This window comes from Salmo salar, chromosome ssa23 (assembly GCF_905237065.1).
Source record: "Salmo salar chromosome ssa23, Ssal_v3.1, whole genome shotgun sequence".
Lineage (NCBI taxonomy): Eukaryota > Metazoa > Chordata > Actinopteri > Salmoniformes > Salmonidae > Salmo > Salmo salar.
In genome coordinates this window covers 37920204-37947259 of record NC_059464.1, presented here as the reverse complement: position 1 = coordinate 37947259, position 27056 = coordinate 37920204, and the positions used below count along the sequence as shown (strand labels likewise).

General features: G+C 43.1%; 1 protein-coding gene across 1 annotated transcript; it reads right to left on the bottom strand.

Moving 5' to 3' along the window:
• Positions 1-1041: 1041 nt before the first annotated feature.
• On the bottom strand, positions 1042-17845 carry hyal4 (hyaluronidase 4). Its single transcript, XM_014169987.2, has 4 exons — positions 17689-17845; positions 9482-10479; positions 9031-9120; positions 1042-3467 (listed from the first exon to the last, which is right to left on the bottom strand). Exons 2-4 carry the CDS (start codon positions 10439-10441, stop codon positions 3000-3002), a joined length of 1518 nt encoding a protein of 505 aa, XP_014025462.1. The 5' UTR covers positions 10442-10479; positions 17689-17845; the 3' UTR covers positions 1042-2999.
• Positions 17846-27056: the final 9211 nt, after the last annotated feature.

The following is a 27056-nucleotide window of genomic DNA, read 5'->3' as shown; positions in this document are numbered from 1 at the left end:
ACTGGAGGGTAGCTCTCTCAGAACAGGGTTTGAGAGCCCTGGTCCAAAGGATACCAAATAATGGGCATATAATTCTAGGCAGAGTTGCAAAGAAAAAGCCATATCTCAGACTGGCCAATAAAAATAAAAGGTTAAGATGGGCAAAAGAACACAGACACTGGACAGAGGAACTCTGCCTAGAATCCCAGAGTCGCCTCTTCACTGTTGACGTTGAGACTGGTGTTTTACGGGTACTATTTAATGAAGCTGCCAGTTGAGGACTTGTGAGGCGTCTGTTTCTCAAACTAGACACTATAATGTACTTGTCCTCTTACTCAGTTGTGCACCGGGGCCTCCCATTCCTCTTTCTATTCTGGTTAGAGCCAGTTTGCGCTGTTCTGTGAAAGGAGTAGTACACAGCGTTGTATGAGATCTTCAGTTTCTTGGCAATTTCTCGCATGGAGTAGCCTTCATTTCTCAGAACAAGAATAGACTGACGAGTTTCAGAAGAAAATTATTTTTCTGGACATTTTGAGCCTGTAATCAAACCCACAAATGCTGATGCTCCAGATACTCAACCACTCTAAAGAAGGCCAGTTGTATTGCTTCTTTAATCAGAACAACAGTTTTCAGTTGTGCTAACATAATTGCAAAAGGGTTTTCTAATGATCAATTAGACTTTTAAAATGATAAACTTGGATTAGCTAACACAACGTTCCATTGGAACACAGGAGTGATGGTTGCTGATAATGGGCCTCTGTACACCTATGTAGCTATTCCATAAAAAAATCAGCCGTTTCCAGCTACAATAGTCATTTACAACATTAACAATGTCTACACTGTATTTCTGATCAATTTGATGTTATTTTAATGGACAAAAAATGTGCTTTTCTTTCAAAAACAAGGACATTTCTAATTAACCCCAAACTTTTGAACAGTAGTGTCTATCAACCAGTACAGCAGGTCCTGTACATTTCTGTAAAACTGCTGCTTTTACTGATATCTGGTCTCCTATCTCGTTTCTGCACTCTGGAAAACACAGATGCCCTTCAAGGCACCTGACCTCTTGAGTGTGCCGAGGATATCAGTGTTTGTCTGCAGTTATCAGCCTAACACATCGTGTGTAAGAGAAGGAATGTGTCCAAATACACATGCAATAGAATCCAAACTTTAAGGGTCACATTCAGGGCCACTTTAAGGGACAGTTAAAGGGCTACTAAGGGCTGATTAAAAACCATTCTCAATGGAGAATCTTCATTGATATGTTGTCAATTGGAAAATAGTCATCCATGTTTATTTCTTGATATCAGCCTCCATATAATGCCATTTAATAACATTTCTTGGCTTTGAAGCAGAATGTAGAAACAAATTGATTTATCCAAAATGATAGATATTTTTTATTTTTTTGCAGTTCATCTACATTCAAGCAACACTTGTCATATGTTGCATATAATCCTTGTGTATTTGGTTTACAATCTTGGAATCTTAAGTGCGGTCTAGGCAAAAGCACAACAGGGCTACTTTAGCTGAGATGGCTGAGATTATGAAATCATCCACACTGAGATGTATTTGTCTACAGTGAAACCACAGTCAGTAGACATAATGAAATAAATTGTATGAACTACTTATATGAGCCACTTGTCCATACACATAAAACATGAACAAAAAGTGAGTAAAGCAATCCAAAAAGAAATGTTGGCGGCTATCAAAATGCTGACATGCCTTATATTGATGCCAAGTCAATTATGGCTCTAGCCCTGGGTGCTTCACAGAAAGAACATCTGGAGTACATTTGTACAGTGCCATTGTGCATGGGTAAAGAACAACATGAATACAATTGGCAAGATTTGAAACATTTCTGTTCTTTACATTAAAATAACATACAGGCTATATACATAATGGTTTTACAGTCCAGTTTAGCATAACAATTGTACATCAAAATTATTTTACATTTTCACACATTTCAAGAGTAACCTGGGTAGAAGACACTCACTTTGGTGTTGCAAGAAAATACCTTGTAACTCTCCTACAGTAAACTACTAACTAAGGAGGACAGGCAAAAGGTGTTGACATTACATACCTTGTCTCTTCCGTTGCTGCTCAGTGTTAACCCCTGCCTACCTGAGCTTCAATGTCAGAGTGATACGTAAGGCTTTGGGTTCTTTTGAACATACACCTGTGAATCGATGAGATGTCCAGTTGAAAGATAACTTGAACACCAATGTTTGCAAAAAGGCGTAGGAAGGAAACAGCTGGCAACCTCCATAGCGCCTCTGTTACACAATGTTCCTATACGTTGCCTACTAAACAGTACTCCCTGTAGAAGGCCACGGGGCCCGAACGTGAAGTGGTTCAGAAACTTTTCCATGTAGATACACCAATTTGTTAAAGGCTTTTTCAAATTACACTGTGCCAAGGAACTTTTTAAAACTTTATTGTTCCTCCAGTAGTCAAATTAGATAATCCGTTCAAATTAATTAGCATTCAATGATAGCGTACAGTTAAAAAAATAATACACTTTGCGTTGTGGAATTACCAAGCTTATTGCTAGATGAAACTGCAAGAGTCCCAGATATCATTAAATTGTCAGAACTTACAATACTACCAATAGTTATGGTGTTTTGTGTGAATTAATAGGGTTTGGATGTTACCTTACTTTCAGCAAATACATGTCGTTGCTGGCAAAGGGAGCAGCGCATGCCTAATGGCAAAATGACAAAAAACAGCCCACAGTTTAAATTGACCCTAATATATAGTAAGGCTTAATGATAGCATAAAGTAGGTTTGATGACAGGATAAGCATTTAGGGTGGCAGGTAGCCTAGCAGTTAGAGCATTGGGCCAGTAACTGAAAGGTTGTTAGTTTCAATCCCTGAGCTGACAAGGTGGTACCCTTCAAGTAAAGTGTTACCCATTATAGTGAAGGACCCCAGTTGAAAAATGACAAAGCATTGCATGAAAGCAGTTCCCATGGAAGTGACTTCAAGCTCTGTCTCCACTACCGCAAATAATACATGGCACTTAAAGTGCTATCATCATACAACAGTCCCCACTAAGGATAAAGTTCAATAGGAGGAGCAACACCACCAAGCCAAGGGTGTTCCCAGTTCGTGAAGCCGCACTTTCCCTCTGCTCCTCCTCCCCCTCTCCCCCCTCCTCTTCCTCCTCTTCTTCCACCACCTTGTTCAGGCTGTCACACTTCTCCCCGGTGTGTCCCTCATAGCAGTGACAGCGGAACCTCTCGGCCAGTAGTTGGAGCTCGTGCTGTGAGTGCCAGCCAGTGACCACAAAGTCCCCTTCCCCTGAAGGCTGGATGTGGTAGCTGTCTCCGCTTAGGTGGAGGTAGTACGGGGCGTGGAGGTCCCTGCGGACACAGCGGCCGTTGCTCTGGCACAGGAAGTCACTGCAGACCTCTGCAGCCCGTGTCACATTGGTGATGTACTGACCCAAGCGCTGGTTCAGGAAGGACTTCACCTTTGTGCAGTTGTGCTGGAGACAAGAGAGAGAGAGAGAGAGAGAGAGAGAGAGAGAGAGAGAGAAAAAAAAAAAGGAATAGACAGTCAAACAAATAAGGGCATTGTGCAATCCACGATAATCCCTTATATACTTTAGAGAGCGCTGCCCTATACTGTCATAACTATTCTCTGTTGGTTTTCAGCTATTGTCAACCAACTATTGTCCTCCTTATAGCATTGGTATGTCTTACACCCAGATATATAAAATGCTTGAAGTTCCAACTCAAGCTCCAAGAGAACCCAGTAAGCAAAATGAAGTTGAAAATACATATTTTAGACTTATTTTCCAGATGTTGACGGTGTATTTTATCTGCTGAATGAAAGGTGAAAATACTTATTTTCCGGATGCAGAAAATATGTGTTATCCAGATGTCAAAAATACTTATTTTCCAGATGTTGAAAATACTTGTTTTCGGGACATTGTAATCAAGTGCATTTGAGGTGCTGAATGAAAGGAGAAAATACAAGTTTTCCGGACAAAGACGTCAAAAACATGTATTTTCCAGACATTGAAAAGAGATAATTTACAGATATTGAAATAAGTATTTTTTCAAATTTCAACTGCACATACATTATCAATGAAGTAAGCATTATATCACAATAATAATTTATTAAGCCTCTTAAAATAGGAACGGTGAGCCAAATGAAGATTGCAACATAATATGTATTACATTATTGTAAATGTAAAAACAAACACTTGCAAAGCGTGCTGGGTATTATTCTAATGAGCTCCACACCCAAACAACTACAAATGTGGTCTGTCCAACCGAATCATAGACGTCTAGGCTATGTTTCACAAGTTTGAACATCACAGTACTGCACAGTTTATATTTACATTACATTTTAGCAGACACTCTTATCCAGAGCGACATACAGGAGCAATTTGTGTTTCGTGCCTTGCTCATCAACAGATTGTCTTGCATATCGACAGATGGTTCACCTAGTCGGGTCAGGGATTCGAACCAGTAACCTTTTGGTTACTGGTCCAACGCTCTTAAAGCTAGGCTACCTGCCTCCCATATGTTTAGTAAAGTAGAGTACAGTTGAGTACAGTACAGTAGAGTTTAATTCAGTAGAATAGAGTACAGTAGAGTACAGTAAAGGAGAGTACAGTATAGTTTAATTCAGTAGAGTACAGTACAGTACAATAAAGTACAGTTTTGTACAGTACAGTACAGTTTAATTCATTACAGTAGAGTTTAATTAAGTGATAATGCCCTTGAAGCCAGTGTTTGTTGGATATATTGGCATGGGTGTTATTATCTTTATGCGGGGGCATTATCACCTTTATACAACGGGTTACCAACATATTAAAATAATGATTGACATATTTGACATATTTCATTAAAAATGTTATTTTGATTAATTTATTCGTACTATTTCATCCTTCCACAAGATATAGTCCTGACACAAATCTAGGGTTGCTAGAGGTGCAACCCAGTCGTTCGTTATTTTTGTTCTATATCTATGGACACGACCCAGTCGTTCATTCTTTTTGTTCTGTATCTATAGACACGATCCAGTCGTTCATTCTAAATGTTCCATTGCCATACTGACTGGCAACGTTCTTATCCCTTGCTTGCTAGCTAGCCAACTACGGTTAATTTACAGTCATGTCAAAAAGTGCAGCCAGAATAACAGCAAAGTAGCTTCATTTGCATTTGTTTAAGCTGTTTTCTAGCGAAGATGGAACAGAGTAAATAGGCATTTCAACATCATAGATTCAGTCAGTGGTAACTTGTGAAATAGACACCTGCTGGAATGCGGTTTTAACCAATCAGCATTCAGGATTAGACCCACCCGTTGTATAATTCAGTACAGTACAGTATAGTTTAATTCAGTAGAGTATAGTGGGGTGCAAAACAGTACACTATACTTTACTTTTCTATACTTTACTGTTCCTTAATGTGCTCTACTGTACTGTAATGTACTGTACTCTACTTTTCATAATGTGCTGTACTGTGCAGTCCAAACCGGACCGGATTAAATCTGAACCATTTATAGACGTCTATGTTTGGGCCAATTCCAGGTTAATCTGGACCGGACCAAATCAAAGCTGTACTGTGCAGTCCAAACCGGACCGGATTAAATCTGAACCATTTATAGACGTCTATGTTTGGGCCAATTCCAGGGTGATCTGGACCAGACCAAATCTGAACCAATTATAAACGTCTGTTTGGGCCAAATATAGGCAAGTCCGGAACAGACATCTGTGGATGTAGAAATCAAGGCTGGTCCAGACCTGACAAAATCTGAACCAAACATAGATGCCTATTTTCTGATCTGATCAGATCTTTCCAAGATGGCATAGCAGTCAGACGTCCTTTGTCCTCGTCTTGTCGTGTCCCATGTATATATATATATTTACATATTTTCTTCGCATATCTTTTTATATATATTTTTTCTAAAAACTCAACTTCAAAACACTCTCCTGCAACCCGCCTCACCGATTGTTTAAAAAAAGGATTATTCACCTCAAATCTGAAATCCACAACAAAAGCCAAACAGAAGTTAGCCAGTTCACTGGCTAGCTAGCTGCTATCCGAGTGACTATTGGCTAACGTCGGTCCCAGAGCAAACATCAATTATTCCGGAGCTAGCCAGCTGAAGAGTTCCATCAGCCACTCCTTGGCTACAATCACCTATCCGGACCCGTTTTATTGCCGATGCGGAGCCCCACCGGGCCTTCACGACTGGACTACCGACGTTATCTGCCCGAGGGAGTTATCCAACTGGCCCCTCCGTCGCGACGTAACCTGAACGCCCATCTGCGGCCCGCTAATCGTTAGCTGTCTTATCGGCTGCTATCTGAATAGGTCTATCGGACAATTTTCTTGGGCCACTATACCTATAACTACTTTGCCAATTGGATTGGTCCCCTCTACCACACAGAACCCCACTAATCTACCGACGGAAATGCATGAGGTGGCTAAAAACAGACCATCTTCTGCCAGCTTGCTACCCATGGCCCGGCTAGCTGTCTGAATCGCCGTGACCCCAACCAACCTCACTACTCACTGGACCCTTATGATCACTCGGCTAAGCATGCCTCTCCTTAATGTCAATATGCCTTGTCCATTGCTGTTCTGGTTAGTGTTTATTGGCTCATTTCACTGTAGAGCCTCTCTTTCTAAAATTATCTGCCGAAATTGATGCAACCCCTATTACTAGCCTAGTCAACCTCTCTTTCGTGTCGTCTGAGATTCCCAAAGATTGGAAAGCAGCTGCGGTCATCCCCCTCTTCAAAGGGGGGGACACTCTTGACCCAAACTGCTACAGACCTATATCTATCCTACCCTGCCTTTCTAAGGTCTTTGAAAGCCAAGTCAACAAACAGATTACCAACCATTTTGAATCCCACCGCACGTTCTCCGCTATGCAATCTGGTTTCAGAGTTGGTCATGGGTGCACCTCAGCCACGCTCAAGGTCTTAAACGATATCTTAACCGCCATCGATAAGAAACAATACTGTGAAGCCGTATTCATTGACCTGGCCAGGGCTTTCGACTCTGTCAATCACCACATCCTCATCGGCAGACTCAATAGTCTTGGTTTCTCAAATGATTGACTCGCCTGGTTCAACAACTACTTCTCAGATAGAGTTCAGTGTCAAATCGGAGGGCCTGTTGTCCGGACCTCTGGCAGTCTCTATGGGGGTGCCACAGGGTTCAATTCTTGGGCCGACTCTCTTCTCTGTATATATCAATGATGTTGCTCTTGCTGCTGGTGAGTCTCTGATCCACCTCTACGCAGACGACACCATTCTGTATAGTTCTGGCCCTTCTTGGACACTGTGTTAACAACCCTCCAGTCGAGCTTCAGTGCCATACAACTCTCCTTCCGTGGCCTCCAACTGCTCTTAAATACAAGTAAAACTAAATGCATGCTCTTTACATTTTTGTCATTTAGCAGATGCTCTCACGACTTACAGTAGTGAATGCATACATTTTTTTCTCTGTACAGGTCACCCGTGGGAATCGAACCCACAGCCCTGGCGTTGCAAACACCATGCTCTACCAACTGAGCCACACGATCGCTGCCTGCACCTGCCCGCCTGTCCAGCATCACTACTCTAGACGGTTCTGACTTAGAATATGTGGACAACTACAAATACCTAGGTGTCTGGTTAGACTGTAAACTCTCCTTTCAGACTCACATCAAACATCTCCAATCCAAAGTTAAATCTAGAATCGGCTTCCTATTTCGCAACAAAGCATCCTTCACTCATGCTGCCAAACATACCCTCATAAAACTGACTATCCTACCAATCCTCGACTTCGGCGATGTCATTTACAAAATAGCCTCCAATACCCTACTCAATAAATTGGATGCAGTCTATCACAGTGCCTTCCGTTTTGTCACCAAAGCCCCATCTACTACCCACCACTGCGACCTGTATGCTCTCGTTGGCTGGCCCTCGCTTCATACTCGTCGCCAAACCCACTGGCTCCAGGTCATCTAAAAGACCCTGCTAGGTAAAGTCCCCCCTTATCTCAGCTCACTGGTCACCATAGCAGCACCCACTTGTAGCACACGATCCAGCAGGTATAGCTCACTGGTCACCCCCAAAGCCAATTCCTCCTTTGGCTGCCTCTCCTTCCAGTTCTCTGCTGCCAATGACTGGAACGAACTACAAAAATCTCTGAAACTGGAAACGCTTATCTCCCTCACTAGCTTTAAGCACCATCTGTCAGAGCAGCTCACAGATTACTGCACCTGTTCATAGCCCATCTATAATTTAGCCCAAATTTACCTCTTCCCCTACTGTATTTATTTATTTATTTTGCTCCTTTGCACCCAATTATTTCTATTTCTACTTTGTACTTTCTTCCACTGCAAATCTACCATTACAGTGTTTTACTTGCTATATTGTATGTACTTCGCCACCATGGCCTTTTTTTGCCTTTACCTCCCTTATCTCACCTCATTTGCTCACATTGTATATAGACTTATTTTTCTACTGTATTATTGACTGTATGTTTGTTTTACTCCATGTGTTGTTGTATGTGTCAAACTGCTTTGCTTTATCTTGGCCAGGTTGCAATTGTAAATGAGAACTTGTTCTAAACTTGCCTACCTGGTTAAATAAAGGTGAAATAAAAATAAATAAAATAAAAATGTTTGGCCAAAATAAAGTTGAGACCAAAAATCTGCATCCTTGTACGCTGAAAACAAGGCCAGTCCAGACTGCACCAAAAAAAGACATCCAAAAGACGTCGCCATTGGTAAATGCTTAGTAGGAATAATGTTTGGAATACATTTAGGAATACATTACATTTCTTCTCAAAGCCTCATTTTGAATGGCAGATGTACACAGGCCTTGGAGGTGTTGACAGCAAAAATAATTCCAAACAGAATGAAATAGCAAGCACTTTATTTTCATAGCTTTAATTAAGGATTTGTCTTTTTCAGAGCAGTTCATTGCCCTAACGCCAGCCTTTTTGGCTCTTCTCTATTCTAGCTTGTGTAACACTTGGATGGTCTAACTTTAATGTGAATTATATTAGATAACAGTAAAGATGGAGAATCAGACTCACTCTGGATGAGGTGAGGTTGAGGTCTCCCCAGATCACAAAACCAGCAGCACCAAGAGCAGCACTCTCCCCAATGGTGTGGATCAAGTCTTTCTGCAATTCACATAGACACACAGACAGGATAATTCCACCACATTTTCAACTTATTTAAGCAGCCACAAGATGGTGCTAATGTCTCCTTAGGAAAAGCAGAATTGCCTGCACACAACTTATGATGCAGTACTCTAAATAGTGTTGACTGCTGAGAGGGAAACAAATTAGTGTAGGTTAAAGAATGCCAAAAATAAATAGTTCCCAGTCAAACAAGTTATGTCTAAACTGATCCTGTGTGTAAAGCATTCCAAAGTTTTGTAGTATCAACTAAGAATCAGTGAATTACCAGTCCCATTGGGATCATGTAGGATGAAAAGCATTTGATTTTAGACCTTTGGGTTATTAAGTGTGACAGTCTTACCGTGGTGAGGAAGGCCATTGCCTCGTCTCTGTAGCCCAGGCGTGTGTACACGAACGTGGGCAGATCATAGCCATGTGAGGTGAGCCCAGCTATCCTCAGAGACTCCAGCACCCTGAACTGGGAGAAATGGAGGTTGCTGACACTGTCTGTTTGGCTCTTCCTGATAGCCACTGAGGGAAACAGTGCTGTGCTGCTGTTCCACAACCAGAGCAGTTCGTCATTACGCCGGCTCTCCAGCAGAGGGCAGGAGCCTGTGTAGTTGTGCTCATACAGGTTGTAGTTGTGGCAGTCCGGATAGAGGTAGAAGCCCCAGAGTCCGTTGGGGCGAAGCAACGTCCCTAGCTGGACAGTCTTCTGCATGAACGCCCGAGCACTCTTCTCAAAGCGTTTGCTCGCCAGCTCTTCGATTTGTGATGAAGTCACGTTGACATAGGCCTGTGCGATCAGCTCCCTCGACTTCCGCCGGTAAATGTCTTTCTTGTGCCAGTTGCGGCTCCACTGTGGGCGCCAGTACTCCCAGTCAATGACCGCCAGACCGGCAAAGTCCTCCGAGGGGATAAAATGGTTGATATCCCTGTAGGCCTTGAGGAGATGGTCATTCATGTTGCAGTTTTGGGGCAGGCCTCCGTTGATAGGGATGCTGTGGTCCGTGTAGAAAGGGTAGAGGCCCAGCCGGTTGGCGTAGAAAATGGTAACGTTCTGGCCAGTGTGGACGGCCCGCGGACTGCCACTAATGTGGAAGAGTTGCTCCAGGTTGGTGTGGACATTGTACTTGACAGTGCACAGGTCCAGCGGTGCGTTCCAGGCAGCGATGAAGGGCTTGCGGCCCACCAGGGGCAGCTTGGCAGGTTTCTGGCTGAAGGCGGCATGAAAGAGTAGCAGGAGCCAGGAACAGGTGAGGGCGCAGGCCACAGGCACGGTGTGGTGAGGTTGGCCACTTCCGACGGGCACCATGAGCATCCTCGGGCTTGGGTCAATGGGAAGGGCTGTCAAACATCCTGAAGAGAGAAAAAGGAAGAGAGAGAGAGAGCGAGTAAGATAGTGAATGATACAGACAGAAGAAGGACAGAGAGTGAAAGGGAGTGAGAGAGAGTGAACAATATAGAGGAATGATGGAGAGAGAAAGAGTGGGTGAGGAAGAGAGAGAGAGAAAGAGAGGGATAGTGAGTGAGAGAGAAGGAGAAAGGAAGAGAGAGGACATTAGGGATTATAGATGAGGGGTCATTTTATCATATAGTGTTTCACAACAATGCTAATCGGCTTAGAGAATATCCCATACTGTGTACAACAATGTAGGTTGTTTGCACCTGTGCTTAAAGTTTTCTGCTGTTGAGCGAGTTTCTGTTTCTATTTGGTTAATTTATTAGCCATACACAAATAGATCAGAATGTTGGCATGCATGTTGCCATGACGCCTTGATGCCTTGTCAATTGACACCCAGGGATCTGACTAAACCATGAGCTGGGCAGACTGCTCATGTCCACACCACATCTAGCTGTACCCTGATCAGAGGGATGGCCACTGCATCCCTCACAGGCATGTTTGTACATTGTCACCAGATGCCTTTTTAGAGTTTTCTACCAGTGTTTAACGACAACTGTTCCCAACATTGTACCTGCTGATTTACCAAATGCCTGAGTCAGAGTTTCAAGCCGGGAATAAGATTATGTACCAGCACACTGAGTATACAAAACATTAAGAACACCTGCTCTTTCCACGAATCCAGGTAAAAGCTCTCTTCCCCTCCTTGCCTCTTTTGACCTCATTCTTTCCCAATCACCTCCAACTCACAAGGCAGGCAATACCCTTGACCTCATCTTTACTAGAGGCTGCTCGCCTACTAATCTCACTGCAACCCCCCTCCAGGTCTCTGATCACTACTTTGTTTCCTTTTCTGTCTCCCTTTCCTCCAACCCTAACCACTCAGCCCCTACCCAGATGGTCATGCGCATCACAATCTTTGCTCTCTCTCTCTCCCACTACTCTCTCCTCTTCTATCCTATCATCTCTCCCTTCTGCTAATAACTCTACCTACATGTACATATTACCTTCTCCCTCCTGTATCCTGCTTCTGCCTCTTTGACCCTACTCTCCTCCCTTTCAGCATCCTATGACTCGCACTGTCCCGTTTCTTCCCGGGCCGGCTCGGCCCTCCCCTCCTGCTCCGTGGCTGAGTGACTCATTGCGAGCCTACAGAACAGGGCTGCGGGCAGCTGAACAAAAATGGAGGAAAACTAAACTTCCGGAGGACCTATCATCCTTTCACTCCCTCCTCTCTACCTTCTCTTCCTCTGTATCTGCTACTAAAGCCATTTCCTACCACTCCACAGTGTCGCCTTCCCAGAGTGCAACAAACCTTGGCATGACCCTAGACAACACCCTGTCATTCTCTGCAAACATCAAAGCAGTGACTCGCTCCTGCAGGTTCATGCTCTACAACATCCATAGAGTTGTTGTAGCAGTGACTCGCTGCAACTTATCCAGAATGCTGCAGCCCGCCTGGTTATCAACCTTCCCAAGTTCTCTCATGTTACCCCGCTCCTCTGCACACTCCACTGGCTTCCAGTCAAAGCTCGCATCCACTACAAGACCATGGTGCTTACCTATGGAACAGCAAGAGGAACTGCCCCTCCCTACCTTACACCTATGCTCAAACCCTACACCCCAGCCTGAGCACTCCATTCTGCTACTCGATGAGGTGAACCAGCACTTGCACTTGACCCACCCCAGTGGTGTAAGTACCTAAGTAAAAATACTACAAAGTACAAGCTAAGTCGTTTTGGGGGGAGTCTGTACAATTCTATTTTTGACAACCTATGTAGTTTTGGGGGGTATCTGTACTATTTATATTTTTGACAACTTTTACTCTTACTTCACTACATTCCTAAAGAAAATGTTTTAGGAAAAGGGTCCAATTCACACACTTATCAAGAAAATATTACTGGTCATCCCTACTTCCTTTGATCTGGCGGACTCACTAAACACACATGCTTCATTTGTAAATTATGTCTGGAGTGTTGGAGTGTGCCCCTGGCTTTCCGTGAATAAAAAAAAATACATTTGCTTAATATCAGGAACTTGAAAAGATTTTTACTTTTACTTCTATTTTTGATACGTATATACATTTTAGAAATTACATTTACTTTTGATACTTAAGTCTATTTAAAACCAAATACTTTTAGACTTTTACTCAAGTTGTATTTTACTGGGTGACTTTCACTTTTACTTGAGTCATTTTCTATTAAGGTATTTTTACTTTTACTCAAGTATGTCAATTTCCCCCCGAGACCTCTCCCTGACCCCCTTTCTAGCTCTGACTCTACTCATAGCTACTTTATTGAGTAACCATGTACTTTCTATGCCTGTGATATGTGGTTGTCCCACCTAGCTATCTTAAGATGAACGCACTAAATTTAAGTTGCTCAGGATAAGGGTGTCTGCTAAATGACAGAAATATAAATGTCTATGATCCCTTATTGATGAAGGGGAGGAGACAGGTTAAAGAATCATTTCTAAGCCTTGAGACAATTGATACTGGATTGTGTGTGTGTGCCATTCAGAAGGTGAATGGGCGGGATAAAATATTGAGGTGCCTTTAAACTGGGTAAGTTAGTAGGTGCCAGGCGCACCAGTTTGTGTCAAGAACTGAAACCCTGCTGGGTTTTTCTTGCTCAACAGTTTCCCATGTGTATCAAGAATGGCCCACCACCCAAAGGACATCCAGACAACTTGACACAACTTTGGGAAGCATTGGAGTCAACATGGTCCAGCATCCCTGTGGAACGCTTTGATACCTTGTAGAGTCCATGCCCCGATGAATTGAGGCTGTTTTGAGGGCAAAAAGTCAGGGGTGCAACTGATGTCTGAGATGTTGCTTCAATATATCCACATCATTTTCTTTCCTCATGATGCCATCTATTTTGTGAAGTGCACCAGTCCCTCCTGCAGCAAAGCACCCCCACAACATGATGCTGCTACCCCCGTGCTTCACGGTTGGGATGTTGTTCTTTGGCTTGCATGCCTCCCTCTTTTTCCTCCAAACATAACGATGATCATTATGGCCAAACAATTATATTTTCGTTTCATCAGACCAGCTGACATTTCTCCAAAAAGTATGATCTTTGTCCCCATGTGCAGTTGCAAACCGTAGTCTGTCTTTTTTATGGCAGTTTTGGAGCAGTGGCTTCTTCCTTGCTGAGCGGCCTTTCAGGTTATGTCGATATAGGAGTCATTATACTGTGGATATAGATACTTTTGTACCTGTGTAAATGCTGGAGGAAACAAGGTCCTTTGTTGTTGTTCTGGGATTGATTTGCACTTTTCGCACTAAAGTACGTTCATCTCTAGGAGACAGAACGCATCTCCTTTCTGAGTTTGTACAGATGAACGTGGTACCTTCAGGCATTTGGAAATTTCTCCCAAGGATGAACCAGACTTGTGGAGGTCTACCATTTTTTTCTGAGGTCTTGGCTGATTTCTTTTGATTTTCCCATGATGTCAAGCAAAGAGGCACTGAGTTTGAAGGTAGGCCTTAAAATTCATTCACAAGTACACATCCAATGGACTCAAATTATGTTAATTAGCCTATCAGAAGCTTTTAAAGCCATGACATCATCTTCTCTAATTTTCCAAGCTGTTTAAAGGCACAGTCAACTTAGTGTATGTAAACTTCTGACCCACTGGAATTGTGATACAGTGAATTATGAGTGAAATAATCTGTCTGTAAACAATTGTTGGAAAAATGACTTGTGTCATGCACAAAGTAGATGTCCTAACCAACTTGCCAAAACTATAGTTTATTAACAAGAAATGTGTGGAGTGGTTGAAAAACGAGTTTTAATGACTCCAACCTAAGTGTGTGTAAACTTCCGACTTCAACTGTAGTATGTATGAGCTGGAAGTAGAAGCCTAAGTATTGTTGTCCATTAGTTTACTTCAATTAGGGGAGGGATGGTAGGTAAGGGGAAAATAATAAAGAAGGAAAATATATCTAAAACATATATATATATTTAAAATAATATATATGGGGGATTGGAAATGATGCAGACAATTACATTGATAGAAGCCACAATCTAACTGCAAGATTAAAGCTGATCTATCCCCCCCCAAAAAAATAACACTAACATTGACTAAGTGCAACCCGTTTTGAAATATTGCTAGGATTCAATGCCTTTTGCAGATGTTATTGTGTACATATGGTATAATAACATAATAAATGTAAATAATAAAATTGCCTTTTCCAAGAGAAGGCAAGCAACCACAGATGTTGTATATTGGAGGAAGCGTGTAAGTTTGGCGGACTGTCAAATTGAATGATTTATCTTTCTGCCCGGAACCCGCAGACCTATCTGGTAGCAATTAAGATAAGATTTTGTTGATGACTGTGGTTTACATGGAAGCCTTCTGACCAACATCAACAACTTCTAAAACTGAACTGTTTTTAAGTATCTGTTCTAGCCAATGACAGCTCATCTACAATTCATCCCTGCATACCTCACTTAGTGTTTAAAGATGTTGGAACATCTATTGGACCAAGAACTGTGACTGTAAACTCAAATGTGAACTTAAAGTGATTTGTAGGAGATATAGTGAGAAAATATTATTCCATTTCACTGTTCATTTAAAGGAATACTTCGATTTTGGCAACATCAGTCAGATCAGTCAGAACTTGTGGATACCATTTTTATGTCTGTGCAGTATGAAGGAAGTTAGAGGTAGTTTTGCAAGCCAATGCTAACTAGCATTAGCTCATTGTCTGGAAGTCTATAGGTATGTGTTAGCATGCTTCATACTGGACACAGAGACATAACAATGGTATCCACAAGTTCATCTAACTCTGGGGAAGTAGATAAAGGGCCTAATTGTCAAAATCCCTAAGTATCCCTTAAAGGTAACATGCAGACATTTTTATCTCACTATCAAATATTTTTTGGGTAGCAATTAAGTACCTTACTTTGATTGTTTACTTAGCAAAGGGCAATTTCTCAAGCAATAATTTTGCTAGGACTGTCTGGGAGTGGTCTGAGTGGGGAGGGGAAAACTGAAAGGTAGCTGTTATTGATAGAGGTTTGGAACTCTCTTTCTTATTGGTCTATTGACTAAATTGTCACCTGGTGATGTCACCAGGCAGGCCAAAACTTCATCCCACCAAAACAGGCAGAAATGTCAGGTGGTCTTTTCAAACAGCTCTTACACTAAAAGGGAATTAACATAATTTTCACCATTTTAGAGTATAATTCAAACATCACAGTGTGGAAATATATATAAAACACATGAAAAGTATTTTTGTTGACTGCCATGGGCCTTTTAAACAGTACATTTAGAAATATGTTGTAACAGCACCCGACATTGCCAGGGGTACTGGGAGAGGAGGATTAAGAAATGCTGAGCTAATCTACAGTACTGTTTTGTTTTGGTTTGAGGTGGATCCTTCCTTGCTGGATGGCTAAAACAGCCGAGGGGCTAGGGTCACTCTGTCCTATCTGGTGTAATTCTCCTGTTTTATCTGGTGTCCTTTGTGATCTTAAGTATGCTCCCTCTTATTCTCCCATCACTCTCTCTCTCTCTCCGCTCTCGGAGGACCTGAGCCCTAGGACCATTGCTCAGGACTACCTGGCCTGATGACTTCTGGCTGTCCCCGTCCCCAGTCCACCTGGTCATGCTGCTGATCCAGTTTCTGCTGTTCTGCCTGCGGCTATGGAACCCGGACCTGTTCACCGGACGCGCTAACTTATCCCGGACCTGCTGTTTCGACCCTCCCTCTCCCTCTCTCTCTGCCGCACCTGCTGTCTCAACCTCTTAATGCTCGACTATGAAAAGTCAACTGACATTTACACCTGAGGTACTGATCTGCACCCTCTATAACCCCTGTTATTTGACCCTGCTGGTCATCGATCTGGCCTTAATGGCCATGTACTCTTATAATCTCCACTGGGCACAGCCAGAAGAGGACTGGTCACCACTCAGAGCCTTGTTCCTCTCTAGGTTTCTTCCTACGTTCCTGCCTTTTATAGGGAGGTTTTCCTAGCCACGTGCTTCTACATTTGCATTGCTTGCTGTTTGGGGTTTTAGGCTGTGTTTCTGTAAAAGCACTTTGTGACATCTGCTGATGTAAAAAGGGATTTATAAATACATTGAGAGAGAGAGAGAGAAAGAAAGAAAATGATAGCAAATAGAAAGAGAGGGCACAGGAAGAGAGAGTGTGGCAGAGAGAAACACATATAACGCAACACCTCAGATTGTGCCAGAACCTTTACCCCGCGGTGAACCTACAGGAAGCAGCCCAAACATTGTCAACACAATCTGTCAGTCCTGCAGCGTGTCTGGCTCATCTCTCTGCTTGTGTGGGGGCATAACTCGTCCCTCGTCACTATCATCCCAGAGCCAGAGAAGCGCTTTATCCATGAGCCAAAATCCCCTCAGGTATTCAGGTATCTAACTCTCCTCCCAAAGGCCTCTTATTTTCATCTCTATAGGAGGCATTCTTACTGTTCGGTTTTAATTATGTGAAGAGAAGATTAAAAAATAGGCAACCCCAAACAAAATTGATGTTTTATAGGGGTTGTAATGTAATTTAATTCTGCAGTTAAACATGCTTGTCTCGCCAGCCTCGCTCCCACAGCTAAACTTTGAAATGTCTCTTTTATGTTCGTCATTAAGTGTGAACATGAACAAAGATGGCAAACATGAAAAGATGGGGTAGAAACCAGCGCTGTCTAAGGCACAGTGACTGACTTGTACTGTGCAGTATTGTAAGGCTGTGTTTAGATTCTGAACTGATTGGTCAAAAGACCAAATAGTGAAAGAAAATATCAGAAATTTGGGCTGCCTGTCTAAATGCAGTCTACGAGTGAACATTCCAGGTCAGACACAGCCCCTTTACTGGCACAAAAACATAACTTTAAAAAATGCCTCCTATTAATGAGTAATGAGTGTTTCTCAAGAGCAAAGGAAACCCAACATTATAGGCACAAATTGTCTCCAGCATTGTTCAGCTTGTTTGTGTCCAGTCCTGTAGTTAAGAGCTATTGGTCAGACCCAGCCCCTTGACAGGCACAAAAACATAACTTTAAAAAAGACATCCTATTCACGCTGCTGTTGTGCCATTAGTTTGAAAGCTGTTTAGTAAAAGCTATTTTTGTTCGTTTATATTATGTGGTTTGTGTGAGAGAAATGTCGGAATCTGACGAATCAGAGAGATCTCTCACCTGTAGATCCTGCACGGCGACCATCACATCAGCCAATCCCGGGGAGAGAGGGGGTGGGGGCAGGGGGTGGGGCACAGGAATTGTGCCCCTCTCCATCTGTCCTACACTCTAGTATTCCTTTACTCTGTCTGACACACAATCCAACCACCACACTTATATAGTGTAAAGGAAGAGAGAGCAAGAGGGAGAGAGAGAGAAAGAGAGAGTTAAAGAGAGAGAGAGTTTCCTGTGAGGGAGGAGAAACCACCACCAAGCTCGAACTAACACCACAACAGAGCGATTAGAGTAGGGAAGGAGAGGGGAGTGGAGGAGGAGGGAGGAGAGAACGATGGAGGGAGGGTATAGCCTTAAATAAATTACATTAAAACTGATCTGAATGTGTAAGTCTGATCATCTCTGGCACGTCTTATGCTTCTGTGTGTGTGTGTGCGTGTGTGGCCATGTGTGCGCGTGTGCATGTGTGAGTGGCTGAGGGTCTCCTGGCTCTCATGTGACCAAGTGTGCTTTAATGTAGCAGAACTAACCAGCCTTTATACCATCTAGTCTACGGCAATGTGCTTTGCAAGTTATACGTGCTACTTTTAGTGTGTCATTGAATTGATTCAATGCTATTGCATACCCACACACTCATTTAACTTGGCTTTAACATGAGAGTCCAATGGCTAACCACACTCATTTACTATGAGAAAAAGGCAGACCCCGCCCAAAACATTAAAATGTGCTGTATGTCAATGTACACATTAATTATTTGGCCTGGGTGTCTGTTCAAAATATGCTGGTTTGGCCTGACAGCATGGCCCACAGCCTGACAGCATGGCCCAATAACAATAGACCATTTTACTAATCAAAATGCTTATATCTGAAGCGAATAAAGTTATTGGCCTTGTAAAACAAAACCTCATTGAAGTAAGATATATTTAATCATTGCTTGTTTTGCTGTAGATATTATTCATCCCCTATATGACGTCATACTGCTTAATCCTCAGTTTACCATTATGTTTTAAATATTTCCAGGAAACAAATGTTCCGCTATGTTCACAGACAAAGAAAACGATTGTAAGTTGTGATCCTTTGTAAGTTAAGGCAACCAATGAGGGGCTATGACATAATGTTGACATCCAATAAGGATATATATAACAGGTTGTAGCTGCCAGAGCATTCAGACAGCCAATGGAAGATAGTATTAGCTGTGACTAGCTCGTTGGCTGTAAATAAATGGTTGCAGTAATGAGTGTTTCTCAAGAGCGAAGGCAACCCAACATTATAGGCACAAATTGTCTCAAGCATTGTTCAGCTTGTTTGTGTCCAGTCCTGTAGTTAAGAGCTATTACATGCAAAACTCATAGAAAAAGAATGAATAGAACGGGCTTGGAACCTATCCAACTCTGGCAATTTGAGTGGTAAACACATGGGTACACTCGCAATGTCTTCCTGGTATTGTGATGCAATTGTGATACAACACAGAGTTACACATAAACAAACGTACAGTCAATAACACAATACAAAAATCTATTTACAGTGTGTGCAAATGTAGAAGAGTAGGGAGGTATGGCAAAAAATAGGCCATAGAGGCGAAACATTTTGCATTAACACTGGAGTGATAGAGGTGCAGATGATGATGTGCAAATAGAGATACTCAGGGGCGAAAATCTGATATCAACTTTGGAGGGGACAATTACATGACATTTTCTCAAGAGCAATTCCTGAGGGGGACACCAAAAGTAGTGCTGTAACACATAGCCTACAGTGTAATATGGTAAATGTATATTGATGAACCAAAGAAATAAGGTGTTTGCCGTACTCCTAACTACCGGTACCCAAAACTACACAACTAATCACAACAGCAATACCATTGCCTTTAACAAATCTTAGTTCAGCCACCAGTTTAAGTTGAGAGTGGGGGTATCCATGGCATTTTCCAATTATGTTCCTATTTTACAAGTAAAAAAAATTGAGAACCTTTCATAATGTTGCCAAACAAAGACTCAACAAACTTACCTGAGACTCCCTGTCTCTGCCAGTCTGTCCCTGCATATCTGTCCCCAACTCTGCTGTCTGTGTGCCATCTGTTGCCTGCTCTGCCGAATGACATCATTGTGAAACATTTCCATTAGAATTTCATTTCTTTCTTATGAACATTTTATCAACTAGTCTTTGAGATATTAGGCTACTAGGGTTCTTACTTTGCATTTTGGTGTACTGAAAAATACTCTGATGTCCGTCTTTTATTTTTCTGCCATTTTTCTACCTGGCTGGCTGGCTACACACACACACAGTGTGTAGGTTATTTACAGTAGGAGATGGGCTTCTATCATCTTATCTTTTATCATTCTATTTGGGCTTCGATCTAAAAGGTAGCTAGCAAATGTGAAATGGATTAAAATGACAAGAGTTGACAGCTGTATGAGTTCACCATTTACACAACATATGCTGCAACCTTTTGTAATTTTAATAGTTTGTTTCATATTGGCTGGCTTCCAACAATAGCTGAATTTGCAAAGCTAGCGAGCACCAATTCCGTTTCAGTGGTATTTGCTATAATCTTTGCTAGGTGAAATAAAATAAATAAATAAAAGTTCCCTTGCGACAATTTAGCTTTTGTACCGAGACCATTAAATATATTTAAGACAATGGTAGAAGAGAGTGTAGTTCTGTTCAGTTTGGACTTCAGTTTATCGCTAACCTTATCACAGGGACTTTGAAGCACTAATTTACATCATCTGCATGCTGATCTTGGAATAAATTGACGATAGCAAAGATTCCATCTTTGACGAGGCCACATGAATGGAATAGGTACTAGCTAGCTTAATAGTTAATATTTGCGCCCTAGATCTGCATATTCAGCTAGTGTGTGTGCGCGATTGACTGGATTAACCTCACGTCCGTTACGTTCATTGAGTGCCTTTCAGATTGTAGATACGACCCCTCTGTTACCTTGCCAACTAAGTAACTGGCAGTGTATCAAACCATTGTGAGGCAAAGGGTGGGGGGTCGCAATCTTTTGAAATTTAAAAACGCGCTATTATGTGTCTATAATCAGCACAATTGCTTTCATTGCGTATTATTAATATTATTTAAATTACATAGTTATGTTTCAGTGATATATTGGGGGGGGGGAAATCATATTTTTCCCAGGATGGGGGGGTCGTGTCCCCCCCCCGTCCCCCCCGGGATTTCCGCCCCTGGAGATACTGGGGTGCAAAAGAGCAAGAGGATAAATAACAATATGGGGATGAGGTAGTTGGGTGTGCTATTTACAGATTGGCTGTGTATAGGTACAGTGATTGGTAAACTGCTCTGACAGCTGATGTTTAAAGTTAGAGACTGAGATATAAGACTCCAGCTTCAGTGATTTTTGCAATTTGTTCCAGTCATAGCAGCAGAGAACTGGAAGGAAAGGCGGCCAAAGGAAGTGTTGGTTTTGGGGATGACCAGTGAAATATACCTGCTGGAGTGCGGGCTATGGGTGGGTGTTGCTATGGTGACCAGTGAGTTGAGGTAAGGCGGGGCTTTACCTAGCATAGACTTATAGATGACCTGGAGCCAGTGGGTTTGGCGACGAATATGTAGCAAGGGCCAGCCAATGAGAGCATATAGGTCGCAGTGGTGGGTAGTATATGGGGCTTTGGTGACAAAACTGATGGCACTGAGATAGACTACATCCAGTGTGCTGAGTAGAGTGTTGGAGGCTATTTTGTAAATGGCATCGCCGAAGTCGAGGATTGGTAGGATAGTCAGTTTTACTAGGGTATGTTTGGCAGCATGAGTGAAGGAGGCTTTGTTGCGAAATAGGAAGCCAATTCTAGATTTAATTTTGGATTGGAGATGCTTAATGTGAGTCTGGAAGGAGAGTTTACAGTCTAACCAGACACCTAGGTATTTGTAGTTGTCCACATATTCTAAGTCAGAACCCTCCAGAGTAGTGATGCTGGTCGGGCGGGAGGGTGCGGGCAGCAATCGGCTGAAGAGCATGCTCTTAGTTTTACTTGCATTTAAAAGCAGTTGGAGGCCTCGGAAGAAGTGTTGTATGGCATTGAAGCTCGTTTGGAGGTTTGTTAGCACAGTGTCCAAAGAAGGGCCAGATGTATACAGAATGGTGTCGTCTGCGTAGAGGTGGATCAGAGAATCACCAGCAGCAAGAGCGACATCATTGATATGTACACAGAAAATTGTTGGCCCGAGAATTGAGCCCTGTGGCACCCCCATAGAGACTGTCAGAGGTCCGGACAACAGGCCCTCCGATTTGACACACTGAACTCTATCAGAGAAGTAGTTGGTGAACCAGGCGAGGCAGTCATTTGAGAAGCCAAGGCTATTGAGTCTGCCGATAAGAATGCAGTGATTGACAGAGTCGAAAGCCTTGGCCAGGTCAAGGAAGACGGCTGCACAGTACTGTCTTTTACTGTCTTTTCATGCACCCATGACCAGCTTGGAAACTAGATTGCATAGTGGAGAAGGTATGGTGGGATTCGAAATGGTCGGTGATCTGTTTGTTAACTTGGCTTTCGAAGACTTTAGAAAGGCAGGGCAGGATGGATATAGGTCTATAACAGTTTGGGTCTAGTCTGTCTCCCCCTTTGAAGAGGGGGATGACCGCAGCAGCTTTCCAATCTTTGGGGATCTCAGACGATATGAAAGAGAGGTTGAACAGGCTAGTAATAGGGGTTGCAACAATTTCGGAGGATAATTTTAGAAAGAGAGGGTCCAGATTGTCTAGACCAGCTGATTTGTAGGGATCCAGATTTTGAAGCTCTTTCAGAACATCAGCTGTCTGGATTTGGGTGAAGGAGAAGTGCTTGGGCAAGTTGCTGCAGGGGGTGCTGAGATGTTGGTCGGGGTCGGGGTAGCCAGGTGGAAAGCATGGCCAGCCGTAGAAGAATGCTTATTGAAATGATCGATTATTGTAGATTTATCGGTGGTGACAATGTTTCCTATCCTCAGTGCAATGGGCAGCTGGGAGGAGGTGGTCTTATTCTTATTATTGATCCTCTGCCATATTCAACAGTCTCCAAGCCTCTGCCATATTCAACAGTCTCCAAGCCTCTGCCATATTCAACAGTCTCCAGGCCTCTGCCATATTCAACAGTCTCCAAGCCTCTGCCATATTCAACAGTCTCCAAGCCTCTGCCATATTCAACAGTCTCCATGCCTCTGCCACCTCGTTGTTTCGAATAAAAACAGTTAGCAAACAATCTAAATAGCTAACTTCTCAGTTCAGTTGGTAAAATAACCGACTTGCCAGTCTTGCACTGAGTAAACTGTCTTGACACGCTCTCTTATCAAACGTATCCACTTTGGTGCTAAAAACACAGATATTGAATCTGTATATGTATCCTGTTTGAATGATATTCCAAATATTCGTGTGAGTTGTTTTTGAGTATCCGAAGGAGTATAAATACTGGTGCCACCCGTCTTGCATTACGTCAGAGCTGGGGCTCAATTGAGCTGAACATGATCCTGACTGTCAAGTCTGACTCAACTCAAAGCCAACTCAGAGTACAAGTTGCCTTTCTATCTGCTACTCAACACTTCTTCATGATGAACCTGCATCTAACACAGAACAGATGGTGGAGGTCTATTAGAAATCGGAGATTTGATGTGAACACACACACGCACTGTTTTCTAATTGTTCACGTGAATGTTAGTTTTGTATCAAATTCTCCTTTCATGCTATGCCCGCTGGGGACCATGGGACCACACCCCACCCTACCATCCTCCATCTTATCCACCCCCATTTCCCAGTGCCCCAGCCAACAGACATCCTTTGCGTGCAGTTAGTTTGGAGACAAGCGTCTTCCCAACAAGCGAGAGTCTGGGGGTGGGTGGTGGTTATGAGCATTTCAGAGAAAACCACATTCCCACATTCGGAGGGGTGGGATGGTTCTTTTGGCCTGGGGTTGAGATACTTGCTCCAGCCTCTAGATTCACTTTACAACCATCTTGGATGAAAGCCTGTCTCTTGACATTGGAGCCCCTAGCTCACTCTCTCACTCTCCAACTCTCTCTCTCTCTTTCTGGTTGGAAAATGTACTTGTCCATTGAAGATGCTATTTGAACTGAATTGCCATGTTTGTGTGAACATATGGCATGTGTTATGATTATGTCTATGGTTTCACCATGATGGAATTGGGCTCCAGATACAGTGTCTAGGTATAAGGAAAACGAACATCTCTCGCAATGTCTTGGTGTCCCACTGGTTATAGTGTGCATCCTGTACCTGAATACATTGCCCCAGTAAATCCTTTTTTACACTTCAACGAACAGCTGGCTGATGAAAGGTTATGTCGACCCTCTGATCAATTGAGTGAATGTCCCAAACCATGATGTCACGATAACAGATGTTACTCATACCTTTCACCTTTAAGGGCTGAGCCTCAAGAAAAAGGGTTCCAAAAGGGTTCTTCAGAACCTTTTCTGGTTTCAGTTAGAACTCTTTCTGGTTCCAGGTAGAACTATTTTGGGTTCCATGTAGAACCCTCTATGGAAAGGGTTTGACATGGGACCGTTTTAGGTTGTAGAATGTACCGTTTTCTCTAAGAGTGTAGGAAACAGTGGGGTTGAGAACACCCAGACCCATCCAGATTCAGTGGGGTTGAGAACACCCAGACCCATCCAGATTCAGTGGGGTTGAGAACACCCAGACCCATCCAGATTCAGTGGGGTTGAGAACACCCAGACTCATCCAGATTCAGTGGGGTTGAAAACACCCAGACCCATCCAGATTCAGTGGGCTTGAGAACACCCAGACTCATCCAGATTCAGTGGGGTTGAGAACACCCAGACCCATCCAGATTCAGTGGGGTTGAGAACACCCAGACCGATCCAGATTCAGTGGGGTTGATAACACCCAGACCCATCCAGATTCAGTGCGGTTGAGAACACCCAGACCCATCCAAATTCAGTGGGGTTGAGAACACCCAGACCCATCCAAATTCAGTTGGGTTGAGAACACCCAGAACCATCCAGATTCAGTGGGGTTGAGAACACCCAGACCCATCCAGATTCAGTGGGGTTGAGAACACCCAGACCCATCCAAATTCAGTGGGGTTGAGAACACCCAGACCCATCCAAATTCAGTTGGGTTGAGAACACCCAGAACCATCCAGATTCAGTGGGGTTGAAAACACCCAGACCCATCCAGATTCAGTGGGCTTGAGAACACCCAGACTCATCCAGATTCAGTGGGGTTGAGAACACCCAGACCCATCCAGATTCAGTGGGGTTGAGAACACCCAGACCCATCCAGATTCAGTGGGGTTGATAACACCCAGACCCATCCAGATTCAGTGCGGTTGAGAACACCCAGACCCATCCAAATTCAGTGGGGTTGAGAACACCCAGACCCATCCAGATTCAGTGGGATTGAGAACACCCAGACTCATCCAGATTCAGTGGGGTTGAGTACACCCAGACTCATCCAGATTCAGTGGGGTTGAGAACACCCGGACCCATCCAGATTCAGTGGGGTTGAGTACACCCAGACTCATCCAGATTCAGTGGGGTTGAGAACACCCGGACCCATCCAGATTCGGTGGGGTTGAGTACACCCAGACTCATCCAGATTCAGTGGGGTTGAGAACACCCGGACCCATCCAGATTCGGTGGGGTTGAGAACACCCAGATTCAGTGGGGTTGAGAACACCCAGACTCATCCAGATTCAGTGGGGTTGAGAACACCCAGACCCATCCAGATTCAGTGGGGTTGAGTACACCCAGACTCATCCAGATTATAGGTGGGGTTGAGAACACCCAGACTCATCCAGATTCAGTGGGGTTGAGAACACCCAGACTCATCCAGATTCAGTGGGGTTGAGAACACCCAGACTCATCCAGAATCATTGGGGTTGAGAACACCCAGACTCATCCAGATTCAGTGGGGTTGAGAACACCCAGACTCATCCAGAATCATTGGGGTTGAGAACACCCAGACTCATCCAGATTCAGTGGGGTTGAGAACACCCAGACCCATCCAGATTCCGTGGGGTTGAGAACACCCAGACTCATCCAGATTATATGTGGGGTTGAGAACACCCAGACTCATCCAGATTCAGTGGGGTTGAGAACACCCAGACTCATCCAGATTCAGTGGGGTTGAGAACACCCAGACTCATCCAGAATCATTGGGGTTGAGAACACCCAGACTCATCCAGATTCAGTGGGGTTGAGAACACCCAGACCCATCCAGATTCAGTGTAGTTGGGAACACCCAGACCCATCCAAATTCAGTGGGGTTGAGAACACCCAGACCCATCCAGATTCAAGAAGGCATGTATCATCAATCCTGGATGAGGACCAATACCACAGTTTGGTCAAATAAAAGGCCCGAAGTAATCCAAGTTTTCTCTTTTCTTTTTTTCACACCTGTTGTGAACAGCTAATGATTATTTTAGCAGCCTTTGTAAAGTTACCAAGACTCCTCTCTGACTGAAGGGAGAAACATGAGTTTCCTGGCCAACACAGCTTTTACAGTAAAGGATTGCAAAGTGTCACCGAAACCTGTTTTCTGTATGAATGAGTGAATTAGCAGTGTAATGATCAGTGATAGTAGCCTATTAAACACAAAAACTATATTTCAAGTGAGAATTAGGCAGGTTATTTACAGTGCCTTTAGAACTTATTCATACCCCTTGACTTATTCCACGTTTTGTTGTGTTACAGCCTGAATTCAAAATGGATTAAGTATTTTTTGTGTCTCACCCATCTACAAGCAATACCCCATAATGACAAAGTAAAAACATGCTTTTAGAAATGTTAGCAAATTTATTGAAAATGATTTACATAACTATGCACACCCCTGAGTCAATACTTTGTAGAATAACCTTTGGCAGCAATTAAAGCTGTGAGTCTTTCTGGGTAAGTCTTTCCACACCTGGATTGTACAACATTTGCCCATTATTATTTTCAAAATTCTTCAAACTCTGTCAAATTGGTTGTTGATCATTGGTAGAAAACCATTTTTAGGTCTTGCCATAGATTTTCAAGTAGATTTAATTAAGTCACAACTGTAACTCAGCCACTGTCTTCTTGGTAAGCAACTCCAGTGTAGATTTTGACTTGTAGGTTATTGTCCTGCTGGAAGGTGAATTCATCTCCCAGAGTCTGATGGAAAGCAGACAACCAGGTTTTCCTCTAGGATTTTGCCTGTGCTTAGCTCCATTCGGTAAATATTTTATCCCGAAAAACTCCCCAGTCCTTAACGATTACAAGCATACCCATAACATGATGCAGCCACCACTATGCTTGAAAATATGGAGAGTGGTACTCAGTTATGTGTTGAAATGGATTTGGTCCAAAATAATCATTTGTATTCAGGACAAAAAGTGAATTGTTTGCCAGATTTTTTGCAGTATTACTTTAGTGCCTTGTCA